The following is an 18,633-nucleotide window of genomic DNA, read 5'->3' on the forward strand; positions in this document are numbered from 1 at the left end:
TTAATCTACAGTTTGGAATGAGCAGATTTCCGTCTGAACTACTTGTTTGACATATGTCCAGAGCTTGTTCACCGACATCCATCTTTATTTCTTTTGAACCACACCAGCCACATCTGAGGTGGTTTTTTTTAACGATAATTTCTATACAAAACCCTGCAAAACAAAATGGAAAATTAGATCCATGGATGAAATATCCATGATTTTCTTTACCTCAAAAGGTGAGTTCAGTGTCAGTTTTTCTCAAATCTTTGTTGGTTTGAAATCAGTAGCACTGACCTCATGATATTTCTTTGTAATTAAAAAATAATTAATCTCAACAGCTGACATATTTTGAAGTTTTTTTGTTCCTCTCGTGGATAAAAACAGAATAGTTACACTGGAAAGTAAGTTACGTCAAACCAAATCGAGGAGACAGGATATGAAGAGACAACAACCACAGCATTCCTCAGTTGCATGTTTATTTCAGCTCCAGTGTTACATACTGTAGCAGCATTATTACAATCATTTCATATTTGCATGGTCAAACTTCTAAGCACTCCTACTCTGGAGATGGAACTCAGCAGAAAAAAAAAAGCCCACCCCCAGCTCCCATTTCTTATCATTTGTGCGTAATTAGCATATAAATATTTACATCATGAAAATCCCCACATAGAATATGAGCTCTCCTATCTTCTTTAAGATGTAAGGATACATTAGAAACACTGGTTTAACATGTTAAAATCACATGGACACACAGTTGGGGAATAATGATTCTCTATTTTGCACCGACACCTCAAAGGAATAATGCAGCATTGACTACAGGCATAAAGCAATAAATCAAAACCTATTCTGACTGAATTGTCCTGTTGTTGATCATGAGATTAACATTGGATGAGTTGATGTTTGTCAGTGGATCCAACTGTGAAAACACAATGTGGACAAACGTACTGTTACTGTGATTAGATACTTTGAGGAGAATAAAACAGCTTCATGAAGCTAAATGCTAATTAAGCCACTTTTATAATTCAAGTTTAACATCTTATCCTTTCATGTGAAGTTCATATTGCACGTGTAACTTTGATCAATATAAGCGCTTCATAAAGCCTAGTCAAAAAGAAATAGTCTGTCAATAATTAGCAGTCAATGTAATTTTCCAAAGTTACTGAAATATTTCCAAAATATTCATAAGATCATTGATTTTCCAGTTAACTGCTTTTGCTGTTTTTGGAGTCATTAGTGAAACTTGTCAGAGGAGAATGAAAAATGTTACGGTAGAGAAGATTTTTCTTTCTCTCCAACAAGCTCCAAAAGCATAAAGACAGAACTGAAAGATACTGAAGAGGAAGCCATGTGGGGGTGAACGTGGAACGACAATTCGCAGCAGGCAGGCACGCAGCATCGGGATTACAGGTTCAAAATGTGATGTGTAAAATAGAATGCATGTCTTTGGTATATTAATAATTACCCACGTGGACAAGCAAGAAGAATCTGTTGCTAATGGGTTCGTGACTCCACTGGAATCTGGCAAACTCTCTGAACTTTTCCAGAGTAAGAAAGAAAAAGAAAACCTCCATAATTAAAAACAAATAAATCTGGCCGCTTGCTGGATCACATCAATATCTGGTGGAATGTCTTGACTACTGTATCAAAAATAGACAATTGGCTGGAGAGAGCAGTGAGCACACAGGAAATATGTAAGTTCAACAGGACGAGTGGAAATAAAAGAAATGACGCTGCCTGCTCACCAGCTGATGAGATCAGGCTCGGTCTCATGGTAACAAGAGCGCCTGACGTCACTGGTCAGTTTTTAAAATCAAAATCAAATCACATGAAGTTTTGATCAAACCAAGTGTGCATTTTAACTTTCAGCTTAACTTATATTCTGAAAAATATTATATATACAATCTACAACCTTGAAAGGTCATTATTATTTATACATATAAACATCACAGTATAAATGCACATGAGACATTTGCGCCAGATCAAGTAACAGCCGTATTTGATCCACCCGTGGACCTGCATAATGAGGTTTCTCAGAAATAGTCACCCTAAAATATATATTCACGTGTTTGAATACATATAAAAAAGCTGCCTTCTTTCTGCAACAGGTTATTGTGCGTGATTCTGGAGTGTTTTAGTTCTTCACTTTAACAAGGCAATTAAAATAACAGACCGTTACGGCCTACGATGATGAAAAGAGGACCATTTGTGACAAAGAGCCACAATAAGATCGTAATCTTATCTTATTTTGATAAGACTTGGACCAAACCAAAACGAAATGTGGAAAGATTTCAAAATCAGGTGCGTAAGATAGAAAAAGAAAAAAAATAGCATTTAATATTTATGAGGCACTTTAAAAGCGCTGATGTACTTTCCACTGTGGAGTGGAAATAAGGAATGTGTTGTAATGGTTCTTTATAAATACTCCATGAAACAAAACAAACATCCTTAAAATACAGGCCTCAGAAAGCTAACAAAATAAATAAGAAAGTTCCAATATTAAGAACTATAAACATCATTCAGGACAACTTCATTATATGGTCAGCACATGTAGAGAGGAGGGACTGGAGAGTTGTGGTTGATGGGACTGTGGAGGAGGAAGAAGAAGACACTCTTCTGTTTCTAGGTCTGTTCTGTTAACAATAGTCACCTCCTCCTCGTGCAACGTGATCCTAACTCAAAAACACACACAGACTTGAGCATGTGGGAAAGAAGAAGTGTCGCTCTCTGCCAAACCTCAACCACAGTGACTTCCCTGTGAGACAATAACTGATGTTACTTCCTCCACAGTGGAAACAATACATTGAGCTCACGCAGCTTCAGGTCGGGCAAATCTGTCATCGGTCTAGGTGTGGGTTGCTCCAGGGCATTTTCCATGACAGCAGGGCCTGGTCCTGCCTCTTGTTCCTGCTACTGCTTCGTCAGGAAGTACTTGAAGAACTCATACACGGACCAGGCGATGGCGGTGGAGGGCATCTGGTATATAATCCTTGCTTGGACCCCTTTGAAGAAGGCTGCCATTCCGCCAAGCCGGTACACTGTCCTGAAGGTGTTGGCCATCCCTGTTAAGTGGCCGCTGATTTTCATGGAGTGCAGCGCTACATTCTCTTGGGTGTTGAGCAGCGTTTTACAAACGTCGAGCGGAGTGGTTATCGCCGCAGAAATGGCTCCCGCCGCTGCTCCCGACAGTATGTGGCTGCCAGGGTGGTAATGTCTGTGGGGGTTTAACTGTTCCTGCATCAGCTCGTAGGTGATGAAATGAACGGCCTGGAAGGGGATGTTCATGGTCAGCTGCGTGCTGTAGCTGCGGTAGAACGCGCCCATGCCTTCGGTCCGCGATATCGTTTGAACACAGTCCAGCAGTCCTCGATATGGAGAGTTGTACATTTGCATCCGCTGCTTTACCACTGAGTGATGGGAGGAAACAGAGAACAGTGTTAGTAAAGGCTGCATTGAAAATACATGTACTTTAACATGCTACTTTGTTCTTTGCAAAAATAATTGAACAAATATCTCAAACATCAGAAGAATTAGTTTTACAATACAATTAAGAGATAAAGAACAGTGTAGCTCATTGATGGTTTTGGACAACAATGGAGTTCTATGGTACAGAAGAATAAAGTATCTCAGGCATTAAAATCACAGATTATTCATGGTGTTTATTGACAATAAAAAAAATGTAGTATTTTCAACTATATCATTATTATAATTATTATTATAATAAATTATAACAATCATATCCACTGAATCTTTAGAAGGTCATAGGGGACTGAAGATAATCCCAGCAGACAATGGGCAAGAGGCAGGTTACAACCTGAAGAGTCAATGGCAGGGCTCTGTCATAGTGACGTACAACCATTCACACCCATGGGAAATGTAGAGATGCAAACTAAGGCCAACAAACTATTCCAGCCTGTGGGAGGTAGCTGGAAGCTGGAGCTTTAGAACGTTCCTGCCAGAACAGTTCTAACAGCTGCAGCACCGAGCCGCCCGCCAAGAGCGAGGCTTCTTGGACTTATTCTTCTTACCTTCAGCTGGGTTCATGACTGCATCATGGAGCACAGTGGCCACACTACCTGCCAGACCTGTTAAAACATAAACCGGTCTTGTCAACTCTGATAACAACACAGCATAACAACAAACTGTCATTACATTGGTCACATATATGATCCTTATTTCCATTGGTCGGGGTCATTAACCAGGTTTTTACTTGTGTTCACATGCTAGAAAACAGTTTTGTACCCACACATCCCAGATCGCACGTTAGGATTTTGGCTTTGTCCTTGCCATTCCAAACAGGAAACGGCATTAACAGGCATTATCCTAACACTCCTCCTCCAGGCCTTGTTGCTCGGCCTCGTGTACAACAGTTAGTATGACAGGCAAGTGATTTGTGTAAAGACGTAGGGACTCATACCGTTGGCTAAATGGCTGTTGCCTCCACTCTGAATGACGTCACTGAGTGAGCGTTTGACCCGCTCGTAGCAGGCGAAGTAGAGCGCATGGGCTGGCCCCGCTCCCATCATGGTGATGTTGAGGCCCCTCAGAGGCCTGAAGATCCCCTCGGTCTGAATGATCCGTTTCAGAGCCCCATACACACTTCTGTACTGTGCGTTCGGGTCTGGCTGCAGGCACTGCATCCTGGTCTGCAAAAACAAACATGTATTTGAACCACTGCTCATCAATGGTTCCAGCAGGGTTAGATTGGTCAACAAGTGCTGATGTTAGGTCTCTGCATGAATACTGTGGCTGGCTTCAAAGTGGACACCTGGTATCAGCCCAATCAACATTTTTTGATGCATTGTTCCTTGTAAGGCTGTCACATTGTTCCGACAGTGAGGGCTCTTGGCAGCAGTGAGGTTCCTGTCAGAGTGATGTGTGTCTCTCACAAGGCTTGTGTGTGTGTGTGTGTGTGTGTGTGTGTGTGTGTGTGTGTGTGTGTGTGTGTGTGTGTGTGTGTGTGTGTGTGTGTGTGTGTGTGTGTGTGTGTGTGTGTGTGTGTGTGTGTGTGTGTGTGTGTGTGGATGGGGTACGGGTGGTGGCAGCTCTTTGTTTTACTCCACCATGCCAAGTTATCTGGCCGGCACAAAGCATGTTTTTATTTGCGTGGAGATCTGGGGCTGACTCAGGAGATAGGCCGAGTCTATCTTCCCCAGCATGTTTCAATGCGTTTCCTTCCTTTGCCTTGACAATAAAGTATCAATTACATTTCCGTTTGATATGCATTTGGGATCCTGGGGTCACACAAAACCTGGTAGCGTAATTTATGTCTAAGGTTATTGTGGACAACCTCAAAACTACATAATTGCACCATTCTGTGGAGGACAGATGCATTAATATGAATTTTATATGCACACCTTTCAATGAGGTAGTTGACAGATAAAACTAATAATAAATGACAATATGATTTCACTCTACAGCTAATCTGAAACTGAAATTATGCTGGGGACAAAGTAACCTGCAGATAGTTCAAACTGTAACCACAGACCGTGCTTGTTTTTGACAAGTACAGAAGGTTTGATGAGAAAAGACATTGCCTGCACTTAAACAACACAAAAATAACAATAAACTGCAAAATTTAAAATGTCTATTATTATGTTTTTATTATTTTAAATCATTTTAACTCAGGCACTTGATTGCACTGCTTTTTTGTATTGACTTTGAACTGTTTGCATGTGCACGCGGGTCCTGAGAAACACCATTTTGTTCCGTTGTATGTTTTACAGATAAAGCTGGAATGACTTGTATCCTGTAAACTTGAAACTTGAAACTAAATAAAAATGAATGAAAAAAAGAATAGATGGATAGCTCACAGTAAAGGGGAGAAAAGTCAAATTTGTTCATGTTCGGGAAGTTTATAGTTATGGTTGCATTTGTCTTGAAATTAAATTTCACACATTTTGACATCATTTATAATGTATATTATTATTTTCATATTGTATATTGTTAAGATGGAAATTGCATAGTGAAGCCTGAAGGTAGAGTCCTAAGATTGTTCATGTATCAAGATGCCTTTAACATCAGTGTAACAGTCAACTGAGGTCACAGAACAGGGGGCAAACACCAGTGTATCCAAACGCTCTCACCTCTGACATCACTCAGTGTCCTATCTTTATAATTCAGCTTTGGCAGTTGTGGTTCTATGGACGTTAACTAATCAATACAACAGAAGATGGAGTGCACACACACACCCTTCGCTGTGTGCGGGCTGATTCCACATGTGCACAACATCGATAAGATCCCCCTCCTAGCATTAGCATGGGCTACTCCCTGAGTCCGAGCTGTGTCTCGGCCTGTATGGGAGGCTGAAAGATACACTAAGTAGATTGTTATCGTATCCAATGAACTCTGAGATTAAAAACAAACACATCAAGTCTTATTTAAAACAATCGTTCAGCTAAACTAATCTCAAGTTTTCTGCGAGACTTCAATTCATTACTTCATACACAGACTCTTAGTTTATGATCTTTTGCTGAAAACAAATGCAGTGAGTGCGTCTCTGAAAAGGAAAAAGGAACCATGAGTTAGTCTTTCATCAGTTTAGATCCACCGATATTTCAAAACAGGTTATGTTTCAAAGCCAGACACACACACTGATCAGACAGTAGCAAAGTGCAGAGTAACCTCAGGAGGAAATGACAACAGTTGTTTGTGTAATAAATATCTATTTTCCTAAGAAGTACTCAGTGAAGGGGATTTTTTTTTTTTTGTAAAGCACTTTGAGCTGCATTTGTTCAAGGAAAAGTACAAATAAGTTAATAATAATAACAACATTGACAAACATGAGTTAATTTAGCCAGTTGTCAAGACTACGAAGCAAAAAGGATATAAAGACTTTTTTTATCCGGGCAGTAGGTTTGCAGTTTTCTGTGTCACATCAAGATTAATGTTCGAGTAGAGCCGCATACCAAATTATCACAACAACACCACATTGTTAGAAAACAGCAGAAGAGAGGATTTCAGGGGCAAGGATCACAATCGGCCCAACAGTTAGAGATTTACTTTGCAGACGCAAGCCAATTTTTAACCATTGCTTTTAGTTTCGTAACTCCATCTACTGCATCGAAATTCAAGAGGGCACTCATTGGTGAACAAGTTCTTTCAAACACCAGCTATACAAAGAGCTGGAGTCAGAAGGATTGACTCAGTTCATGAACTTGTGTGATTCATGCCAAATATTTGTATGAGCAAACTGGTACAAGAATTCAAATTTCAAGTGACTTACAGTATATTTGCAACATGATGCAAAGACTCTTTTCATAGCAAGTTTCAGCCATTAACGTGTAGCATTACTTACTTTCTTGGGAAAATTTGCTCAATATTACATTTTCACTATCTTGTTACTAATGTGAGCGACAGAGAAACATGGTGTGATCATTGTTTCAGTATTTGGTAACTACATAACATGAAGAAAGAAGAAAGAGGTCCTTGGCGATATATCTAAACCATGTTATATTTACCGGGTATTGAGGCTGCAGCTGCCAAGTTGATTCTTAACAATTAAACAGTGTCAAAAAAAATGATGACAAATTCTCATCATGAATTCCAACAACCAAAAGTGATGACTTGTTAAAGTGGCCAAGTCCAAAACCCAAAGATATTAAGTTAACAATTACTTTAAAAATAAGAGACAGCTGCAGATTAATTTTCTTTTAATCAGTTATTAATCTATAATCAATTGTTTCAGCTCTAGAGTGTGCTGCATTGAATGCTCACTACAAAACACTTTTTTACAGTATATTGGATTGTTGTTCATTTTATATACTGAAGCTAAATCCCGTAAAAACAACATTTGTCTCAGTCAAAGTAATTCTAATCAAATGCTGATTTATTAATGTAATCCTGTGAATATAAAGAAAGACGCTTTTCATCCAACAGGACCAGAGTTGTTTTTAGTTAATGAGTCATCTGTGCATCATAGAGTGGTCGCTGCCTTTCGCAACTACACTCGGGAAGTGAAGCAACACAGCAAAAAGTTAAAGTTAACCTTTTATGAGGGGTAGCATCGTTGTGGTAATAAGACGGTGGATTTGAATTCAAAGCCATAAAGACATTGTGTTACTGCCACACCACCTCCTTGACCTTCACGTCACCTCACACCAGTAATAACCTGGGGACAACTGGTTTAGTTCTGTGGAATAAAGCGGAGGCTGAACAGAAACAGGGGAAAGCTAAAGAGGAGCTAATGATTACCAATGTAAACGTCCATAACTTACTTCTAACCTTGCTAACTCAGAAGTGACAGTGGTGAGGCAACAGTGGGCGTTCAAACCGCTCACTGCGTTAGCAAAGTTCATAGTTACACATGGAAAGAAGTGTGAATTAGTAAAGCTGTTAGTTCGCTCCGGGTTTCGCTGTGTTTTACTCCTGGTTTAATTTATGCTAGCGAGCTTAATTAGTTAGCAAAAGCAGGCTGACGAGCTTGAATTAGCTAACAGCGCGGCTAGCTGCTGTGATGGGCATCTCCACTGTTTTAAAGCTAACGCCTGTTAGCAGTGGGCAGCGGACCGTGTGTGCGGTTAGCAGCGGTGCTGTAGCCCGCTGGTGACGGAGCTGAGGCGGCGAGGCGAGCGGGGTCCACCCGGTGAGTGTTACCTTGACGGAGTCCACGGGGTACATCACCGTGTGCTCCAGGATGCCAGCCACGGCTCCCGCTGTCATGTGGGTCGCCACCGAGACATGAGGCGGCAGGCTCTCGTAGTCGCCGTCGCTGACGAGAGGGCCGTCGTCTTTCTGGCTCTGCGGCATCTCCAGCGCTGCCGCCGCAGGCTCCGAGCTCAGCTCCATGCGGGGCGAGCTCTCGCTGCGGGCTCTGCGGTGCGGGATCGCGCTCAGAAAGGTGTCGGCGGCGGCGTGGACAACCACAACATCTCCGCGCGCACCGGAGCTCCAGCGCCCTGGGCGTGATGTCGGCAGCTGAGGGGGGCGCGTCTTCGGCCCATGTGGACCAATCGCGCTCCGGATATTCAGCAATAGGGCGGGCTCTCGCTTTGAGGCGGCCAATCACAAGTTTTTCCGTTGACAATTCCTCTGACGCGCCACAGCCCCGCTGCTGTTATGTCAGTGTCAGCGCGTCCATGCTTCTCTACGAGGTTTCCAATGGGTTTGACAAGAAAGTGTAATCTTAGTCCTGCTTGAAGAGATAAGTAGGTTTGGTCTCTTTATCGGGCAGCATCTGTTCGCTAGAAAGGATCGATCTCTCTCTTTGTGCCACTGAATGGTGGAAAGTATTCAGATCATAGTATTATTGTTACAAATAAAAGTCATTCAAAGTCTAACTCAAGTAAGAGAAAAGATTTTCAGATTTTATTTATAAGTTTATTTAATTCATCGACAAAACAAAACTATTTAAATGCAAACACAAAATCTCAAATCTTGAATGAAAAGGAGCAGAAAGAATAATAATCGTATATAATCTCCCCCTCTTTCACAAGACATTAATTAACAAAGCAAATAATGGTGTTGTGTACTTTTTTTGCAGGTGGGTTGTTGTTAGCTGTTTTGTTTGTGCATTAAAATAAGTTTAAATCAATGGAAACACATGCAGCTGCTACTGTGGTCGTGGTGCTCATACTAAAACCACAGCTTTTGGTATACAACCTATTTTGTACTAAGATTTTTATTGAAACATTTGCTGGAAAATTCATTTATTTGAAAAAGGAACTGAGGAACCAAAAGGGGCTCTCTGAATCCACATGGTGACCCATTGACAGTTCTTCCTGAATAAATGACAAATTGGGAGAAGCTGCGTTCTCACCTGTGATCCTCTTAACTGGTGTGCGGGCCCATTTTGTCTTTTACAACTCCATTTGCAAACAGAATGCAGAGAACGCCCCTGGATGTGCTGTGTGAGGGAAGTGTAAATACTTCTGCATGTGGGACACATTAAAACATCCTGTGTGAACTCAATGACACAGTGTTTGTAGCCCTCATCCATTGCCACTTCATCAGTAAAATAAATTAATTTATTGTTGCACTTAAAACATGGAAGATATGATGGCCTACCTATATTTCATACACTTCTACATTCCATACCGTCAAGTTATCAACTCACACATTCACTTGTTCTGTAACTCGTACATTGGATTTGAACTGAATACTTAAGGACCAACAGTTAAGAACAGTCTTTTATTAATCATACCTCAATCATGTGCATTATAGTGTATGAAGAAGGGGTGGCTGGACAACCCTGTGTTACATGCGAATACCAACTTTAACTCCACTGCTGGAACAAAGGGTCTCTTAAAATTGCCCGGCTCTTATAATGCTGAGTCACTGATGTGTCTCAATTCACCGACACACCCACAGAGACTCGCCTGTGCACTTTGTGTGCGAAGCTTATGTTTCAGCCAATGGAGAGTGACACAGGATAGTTAATAGATCAGGTTCTACTCAGTCGCTGCAGAGATAATTAATAGTCTTTCTTCTATAGAATAATACAATTCACACATCAAACTTTTTGACTAAAAGTTGAAATTGGAGGAAAGAAAGGTTTAGATCTCTCCCTGCAAAGAACCACTACTCATTTAGAGTGTTAAGTTCTTTCAGGTATTATCCTGAACAGAAACTGAAAAGGCATCCTGTTGGATATCCAAGTGAAATTTAAACCTGTGGCCTGCAACCAGATAAAAACATAAATCATTGAGAAAAATACTTAAAGGAGCCTGTGGTGAAGAAACTCTCTGATCTTAATTCTGCATTAGCGTCTCATTTGTCCCATTCTCACAACTCATGACCTTGTCTCGAGTTCATGCAGCACTCAAACGCAAATGACAACTATAACTTTTTACAGTAAACTGAGATAAACTTATCATTCAAGTGTGGAGCTAGTGTTTATTCTGGGTGAACCACAGATTTCAGATTCAGTTCAAGGAAAGACACCATTTGTTAAGTCTGATCCAAGTACACTCTATGGTCTGATCCCTCCCTCATTAAATATACAGCCAGACAAGTTTACCATAAAACCTTTATAACTATGAAGATAGAGGAGGGGTGTTTGATAAGATATGGACCCTGTACTAAAAAATGTTCAGGACGAGGACTAGTGTTATGTCTGATGTAAAGCACCTTGCTGTGTATTATCTTTTATTTATTTATTTGTTTCTCTATATACACACGTCTACTTAAAGAAAAACTGCTTTGTATTAAATTTGATTATGACTGTGGCTACTGTTATTACCCAAGATGTGCTGTGTCTGTTCGTGTTTAGATTTTTTGTTGGTATTATTGCTAAAAAGCAATAAACACATATTTAAAAAAAACAAAAACCTTTATAACTGAATTGAAATTTTACAATATTTATTTCGCATTCATCTGTGCAAACGTTTCAATAGACCATTTTCATATAAATAACGGGACAGATAAACGTGCCCTCATTTACAATCCCCTCGCAGCAGTGATATGACAGCTTCTGAAAATGAAGCCCAACGTAAATAACAGTGTATGCAACAGCATCCAACATGATGGTCAGATCACCCAACGTGAGAATTTCAGTAGGGCTTCAAGAGAGATTGATACTATACAAAAAGAATGGGTGGGTTTTGGAGAATTCCCCAACAGTGTCAAGACTTGTATTGCACTAGAGGCAGAAAAAAATTGGGATAGTCACAGGCACACAAAAAAAAGACCATTCCAGCTGAGAGGCGTTGTGCATTCTCATTTCTCATTTTTATGTGCATTACAAAGTGCTTCTTCCACTAATTATGAATCGTATTGCATTTCAGGTTTCTGTATTTGAAAAAAGAAAACATGTGATGTTGCACATATAAAACGGCATAAAGAAAAGGCAAATGCCCAGGCACACATAGAAAATAAAATAAATCGCCACCGTGGTATATTTGTCAAACTTTGTGAAAGTTTAAATGATTTTATTTGGGTATGGAAGATTCCCTAACGAGAAAAGTACCGATGTGTTTGTCCTTTTAATTTTTTTAATTAGGTAGAAGACACCTTTAGGCAGCTGCCGTTTGAAACTGAAAAGTGACCGGCAAGAGCATTCATTTTAAAAAGACATTTTCATGTCAAACTAAATAAATTAAATACAAACATTGGCTCAGCCAAGCCTGAGGGCTCACAAACAATGTTCCTCATTTGTCCAAATCTCAGTACCGAATAGTTTAGAGGGTGATGGGAAGCGTGGGTGAGCTGAGGCCCTCTTCCAGCCACGGTACGGAGGAGGGGGTGCAGAGTTGGGCCGCGTGGCGGTGGATGCGGCGGAGTCGCATCAGGTACAACATAATAGACAACAGCACAATGAAGAAACAAGCCAGGAATAAGTAGTGGTTGTTGAAGAAGGAGAAGTTGTGCCGCCAGTGAGAGTGAGCTCCTTTCAGGGTTTCCTGTTGGATGTCCCTGAAATTGGCAGAAAACAAAGCAGCTCTCAACAAAGGGAAAATGTGTTAAGACCTAAGATAGTTTGATTTGATAGATGATGTGATAAGAATCCTGATTATGTTTAAGCTTGGCTTAAATTGCTGTTCAGCAACAAGATGCTCAAAAGAAAACTCTTTCTAGAGGTTACACACATGTGAACTCATTTTCAGATTTAAACTTATCTTTTGAAGAATTTTTTGCCTTTATTGAGAGGACAGGTTGGTGACTGTATGTGGGGTGCACAATATATATATATATATATATATATATATATATATATATTTTAAAGAGAGGTGTAATAATAAGTCACCAATATCTTTAGATTAAAAGACACTTGTGTAAGACTGTCATTATTGGATTTGCCAGTTTTGTTAAGGATCAGAGACATTCCTGAAATATAATTTATGTTGTGCTGCCAAATGAAGTGAAAAGCCACCCTCTCTGTAAACCTTAATACTTAGTGTCCTTTTACCAGCCAATCTCAGATAGTGGACATTGTTTCAACTCCCCACTTATGCTCAAAACAAGAGTGTGTTGTTATCAAAGACAAACAATCACTCCTGCACTTACACTAAAGAGCAGATTTAACTAGATGGGATTTAAAAGGATGATTTCTCATTTTTTGCTCATTAAAACGACTGAACCCTCGTTTGATTAAAGCGACTGAGAACCAAAACCTTTCTTACCTCAAAGGCAGAAACCGTGTTCGGTAAAGTATAGCGCCAAGAGTCCACTGGACCTCCTTATCATAGACCAGCAGCGCCGTCTTTAGGTTTTTGTAATTGGCCGGGAAAGAGAAGCCTGAGTGTAATACTTCATACATCCAAGCTGATTTAAAACACTGGTACCTGGAGGCAGAAACATGGAGCCATTGATTAAAAACATTTTGCACAAACCACCAGACATCTGTTTTTTTTTTAGGTGTGACCAAGTGGTTAATTGAGCTTTAGAATAATCCTATATGACTTACTTCAGTCTGTGGAGATCAGCATGTGACGCATACAAGCCAGAGTCAAAGCGCTCCCTCAGAGTCTTCCACTGGGTGGCGCAGTAACTCTGCAAATGTTAAACATCAACCAACAACATCAGCAAAGTTTCCAGTGACAAGGCATCAACAAGTTATAATAAATTAACCAAAGCTGCTTTAAAAGTATATACTATTAAAACCACAATAGCATTGCACTCCACAGGCCAATCAGGGATTCATATGTTTTCATAGAATGGTAAATTGGAGGGGGAAACAGCATTTATAACACTCCTAGCCCTGTCCTAAATCAAATACTGCACATGTGGTAAGTAAATGAATATCCTTGCAAAACATTAAATGCATGATGGATTCAAAATCCATATTTTAAATGGTCAGTTAAACAGAAAGAAAGAAAACACTGTATGGATTGAACACTGAATATTAGTGTGATGATGAGCTATGTGGCAACTTTGAACTGAACTTTAACAGAAAGAACATTGTATTTCTAGACAGATAAAGAAAATTAGAGGATTACTAAGTTACTTACTGAGTGATTTTTCTATGTGGCACCTACCTTAGCAGCCCGTGTATATTTTGAAGCATTATAATCCCCGCCCATGCGCAGCACATCCTCCGTGCAGTAGTAGAATTCAGAGAAGCCATAGAACTGACTGTTGCTGTAGTCAATGGCCGGCTGGTAGATACCACTGAGGGAGGTGTGGGTCTCATTTGTGTGGTTGAGGAACGGCTGGAGAATCTGGCGACACCGGTCAAAGTCTCCTGTGCCTCGCAGATGGAGCTTCTGTGCAGATGGACCAATCTCATCCTGCAGGTCTGCGGGCAGACAAGGGTCCAGGAGGGGAGACTCTGCTGTCTCACCAATCTGCTGACCCAAGAACCTGAACAAACCAGTAATACAGTGTGAATACACACAAAAACATTTACAAAAGAAAGGTGGAAACAACTGGATCTCACTTGTTTCGAGTGGCAGTATTTCTGGTGAGGCGTTCTTCATATCTTCGGCGTGCTGCATTTCCTCCAAAACCCAGGAAGGTGGACACATAAACACGATAAACATGCTCTGTGCGATGTGCGTCACATCCCAAATTGAACTCCGCCAGTAAGTTCTTAGCAACTTCCTCCTATGGGAACAAACAAAAATCTAACTGGGAATGAGGATAACCTCGTAATAAACCCACACACATCCATATCTGTTCATCATTTCTGTCATTCAAAGCATTAACTGATTTTTAAAGCAGGTCACAACAAGAGCAGGTTTAACTTGTGTTATGTCCAGTTTAGTGTATTTAAAAACATCACACAACAGAAGATAAAACTGTCTAATAAGTGAAAATTCTGCTGAAATTCCTGTGGTGTAAAGAACAAACAATGGCGGCAAAGAGGACAGTATACTAAACCTTCTACATCCTTACACTGACAACTTCCATAATACGTGATGATCTCTACATAGATAACTTCATGTTCGCAGTCCTTAATCCTGCTATGGAGTCATGCAGCAGGCTTACAGTATGCGTTCAACAGTGATGAATGGAGAGCAGATCGTCTCCACGGGACAAAAATGGTGCATACAGGTTAAATCAGGGAATGTCAGAAGGAGGGAGAAGAACAAAGGGTGAGTGACAAAAAACCAAAGACGGCACAAAAAGAGAATTGGTTGTGGATAATAACCTGTTGTGGAGAAGCAAAGCTTACAGTTTTGGGCACTTCGTATGCAATCTGTGTGGAAACCCCGCCCATGTCCAGGACACCCGCAGTCCTCTTTCTCACCAGCGCCTCCTGTTGATCGCTGCCCGGGACATGAACCTCGACTACAGCCTCCCCATCTTGAACGATTGACAAGGGAAATGTGAGACAGTCAGACAGAGAAGATACATCACACGATTAATGTGTAATTAGAGACTTGTTTACCACATTTTTAGGTGAACTGTAGCACATTAGATGTTAAATGGCAAAAAGGGAAAGCATGGATGTACTCAGTGTATTACCTGCTTGGGTTCTTACCATTGTGCACATGGTTAAACCTTCCAAGGACAAAGTTTATTCCAATCCATGCATAGACACCTAAAACCAACCAAGTAATTTCAGAGTTATTATATTAAATGTTTTCAGAATTACCAATGATGCACTACTTTTAATTAGTTAACTAATTAAAAATAGATCTACAATACAAAGGAGAATCCTACACCCACTAATTAAGCTAATGCAAATGTGTTGTCCTATTTAATTTGAGTGTCAGTTGGCAGCTACAACAACTGGCAAGAAGTCTGTCAGTCTCCACGAAGAAATTAATCAGTTGTGTTGTATTCAATTTGTTATAAACAATGCTTTATTAAGTCATGAAGTTTTGCAGCAGTAGATTGAAGCTGAGACTATTGCTTTCTATTGTCATTATTCCTTGTATTTACCTTCCTGTTTTCCAGAAATGACTTCTACGTGGGAGTCGGAGAAGAGGAAGTTGAAGTGGACTGGGATGTCAGTGCGCAGATCCTCGAGAAGAGCTTCTTGCTGACTGAGGTTAAACAAACACAGAAAAATTCATCACGAGTGTCAGTTTTTCTTTTTCTCAAAACAGTCAGTGCTGTTGAATGGGTTGATTGCCGGTTTTGCCAGTCCAGTCAAGTGTAGGAGTTTAAACCAGTTAGATTTAATGATGGTTAATGATTGTTAAAACAATAAAAGTTAGTGCTGCATCACAGCACTAAATCCGACATGTATTGCATTAGTAATAAGCAACTTGATAAACAGATCATTCTTCATTTATAAATTGATCAGCAGAGTCCTAGTGTCTGACGAGCTGTGTGCAATTTACTGCCAAGCAGAGGTCGACAACATGGAGGAGCTCCAATTTCAAAATTTGTGGGTGTAAGATGTTCACAGTCAATCCAGTCAAGTGCAACACATAAGCCGTTTTCAGACATGAACTCATGAGAATGTCCGCACAATTGGGTCTGGACTTTTTCCGTAGTTTGCTTTTCAAACATGATCAACGCAGCAGGAGATTCTCTGATCAGACGCGTTCACAAGATCACACAAATCTCCGGAGTATCACATGAGGTGTGGTGCAGCAGACAGAGGCAGGAAGTAATGTAGTAAGCGTGGGCAAAAAAGCTTTGTGTCAACATGTTAGAAACATCAACACCCACGCACTCAAGGTGAAGGGTGAGGATCTCCTACTGTGGTATCAAATTGGCTCATTCTGACATTATCCAGACTTTTTTATAGAGAGCTGGCAGGAGAAAGTCCAGAGGCTCTCACTCAGACATTTGGGTTCTCACATACAGCCCCTCGGGATAATGTCAGGAGATCATCCAGAGTGCAGTGCATATCTGAGAGCAGCTTTAGTGGTAAACTTTTGTAAACTGGTCTGGTCCGGCCCAACTAGTCAGTGCTGTATATACCAGAGGTCTGAACATTTCATGCAGTCTTATTTAGATCTAATAACATTATAACTGTACCTTTCAGGTAGGATTCTCATTCCAGCTGTGCAGAGTATATACAAAGGGGTTTCCTGGTGCTTATTTTTGGGAATGTGTTCAGCTGCAAAGCTCAGCAGTGGGTAAATATAATTACTTGCTTTCTCTGGCGTTTTAGCCAATTCAGAGATACCTACAAGGAAAAAACAAAGACCAAACATCTTGTTTTAGAATAGGTAAATATACACTAGATTATATTTATATTATCATTTGAGTTTTTGAATATTCAATAGTTAGCACTGTTTGTTTAACACCCTCTCATTTTAATAATGAATTGATGAATGAGAAGCCTAGCTCTGGGGTGCTTACCCGGTTTGATCTTCATTACCACTGGCTTGCGGTGTTGATCTCGCATTTGCCGGATGTCCAACAGCTCATGAGGATTACCATTGTGCCTGGGCCAGCAGTAAACAAATACTCTAGAGCCGCTGCTGCCACAGTCCACCACCAAGCCGTAGTTCAGGTCGGGGTTGCTGGTATCCGTCGCATCCACATCAGTCACCCTTGCCAAGTGCCTTTTGGAAAGCAACAAAAATGTTCGATGCCAAAATATTACCGGTGGCCCTCATGACATAAACACTTACAGACAGCGGTTGTTGGGTTACCTGTGGAAATTATTTTCCTTCCTGATCCAGCTGGCGTGGCCCTTTCCCGTGACAAGCTGCAGGTAGAGCAGTCCTATGAGGCAGAGCACCAGGCCGATGAAGAGCAGCTGTCTGAGGGAAGGGACGAGGAGCCGAGGAAGAACCTGGGACGACAGGCTGAAGTGCCAGGAGGCTGGGAACAGGCACGAAAAGCTGATCCTGCCAGCGGGTAGAAGAAAGAAGAGAATCAGCACAGACGATCTGTAATGTCACAGATATGAGACAGGTGGGACAATCAAGATAAAATACCAGAAATGACTTCCAACAAACCTTCCCATGGTGCAATTCGTCTTCAACTTCAGGCTTCAGTTGACGTACATCATGTATCAGACTGAGGGAGGCTGGTTGGGCTTATTCCACGGCTCCATTCCGCTGTGCTACATTTTCATCCTGATCTTCTGATAGAAAAAAAACAAGTCAGTTAAATAGTTAACGTTAAAAAAAACTCAGGTTCTGCGCTCTTGTGCGACAAAGGCCTCAAGTGAGACGAAGAGGACGCGAATGTCCTCCCGTGGCTGTCGATGCTGTAAGTGTGCAGGTTCGTGTATTTCAATTATAAATACAAGTTGTTAGAACCGCAGGGAAACGCTGCTGTAAAACCAAAACAGCAGGTAGCGGTAGCATTAGCTGCCAGGAGTGACGTTCGGCTACAGGAGCTAGCTAAAACACAAGAATTTAACGTAGTTCTACGAGTCGTCAGTGTAAACGCAGTGACTTTACACGCTCGCGACCTTTAGCTGAGTCCATACTTACTAACAAACCAGCGGAAGTCTCCCGTTTCCCCGAAAACGTGACATTTCTGAGGCGCCAGATGCGAACCGCTGGCTAACGCTGAGCGAGTATGTGGCAGAACGTCTCCGGCGAGTGACGTGTTCGTGTCGTCCGCGGTGTATTTGCTTTGCTTCTCCGCGTCGCCCGGAGGTGAGGCAAAGATTAAAGACACGGTGTAAAAATCCAATACCGCCCAACACCAACCCGAGCGGCGACGTGCAACCAAAACGAACACTATATATGGAATCTATACCATTGACCGTGGAGTTCAACAAGAGATTCATTTTCTACATCTTAATTTTTTTAAAGAACCGCCCTAAGATTCAGTATATTTATTTAAATCGTCACGGTATTTTGATTATTTAAAACTGATGTAAAAAACTGGAAAAGCTCTATTATTAAATCA

At 41.0% G+C, this 18,633-nt stretch overlaps 2 protein-coding genes across 4 annotated transcripts; both read right to left on the reverse strand.

Moving 5' to 3' along the window:
• Positions 1-441: 441 nt before the first annotated feature.
• Positions 442-8,903, reverse strand: slc25a37 (solute carrier family 25 member 37). The gene is made up of 4 exons (XM_035165689.2): positions 8,575-8,903; positions 4,397-4,625; positions 4,008-4,064; positions 442-3,386 (listed from the first exon to the last, which is right to left on the reverse strand). Exons 1-4 carry the CDS (start codon positions 8,764-8,766, stop codon positions 2,890-2,892), a joined length of 975 nt encoding a protein of 324 aa, XP_035021580.1. The 5' UTR covers positions 8,767-8,903; the 3' UTR covers positions 442-2,889.
• Positions 8,904-11,260: 2,357 nt separating this feature from the next.
• Positions 11,261-18,358, reverse strand: entpd4 (ectonucleoside triphosphate diphosphohydrolase 4). Of its 3 annotated transcripts, none has more exons than XM_035165688.2 (13): positions 18,210-18,358; positions 17,727-17,854; positions 17,418-17,615; positions 17,122-17,327; positions 16,795-16,945; positions 15,745-15,848; positions 15,341-15,400; positions 15,032-15,162; positions 14,294-14,460; positions 13,893-14,217; positions 13,322-13,407; positions 13,038-13,199; positions 11,261-12,330 (listed from the first exon to the last, which is right to left on the reverse strand). In XM_035165688.2, exons 2-13 carry the CDS (start codon positions 17,732-17,734, stop codon positions 12,096-12,098), a joined length of 1,833 nt encoding a protein of 610 aa, XP_035021579.1. In that variant the 5' UTR covers positions 17,735-17,854; positions 18,210-18,358; the 3' UTR covers positions 11,261-12,095. The 3 variants fall into 3 exon arrangements, with proteins under 3 accessions (XP_035021579.1, XP_035021577.1, XP_035021578.1); XM_035165686.2 differs by having other exon boundaries at positions 15,008-15,162; XM_035165687.2 differs by having other exon boundaries at positions 15,008-15,162; positions 17,727-17,851; positions 18,210-18,349.
• Between the last annotated feature and the right edge of the window lie 275 nt (positions 18,359-18,633).

Source organism: Hippoglossus stenolepis, chromosome 9, assembly GCF_022539355.2.
Source record: "Hippoglossus stenolepis isolate QCI-W04-F060 chromosome 9, HSTE1.2, whole genome shotgun sequence".
In the NCBI taxonomy this organism is placed as follows: Eukaryota; Metazoa; Chordata; class Actinopteri; order Pleuronectiformes; family Pleuronectidae; genus Hippoglossus; species Hippoglossus stenolepis.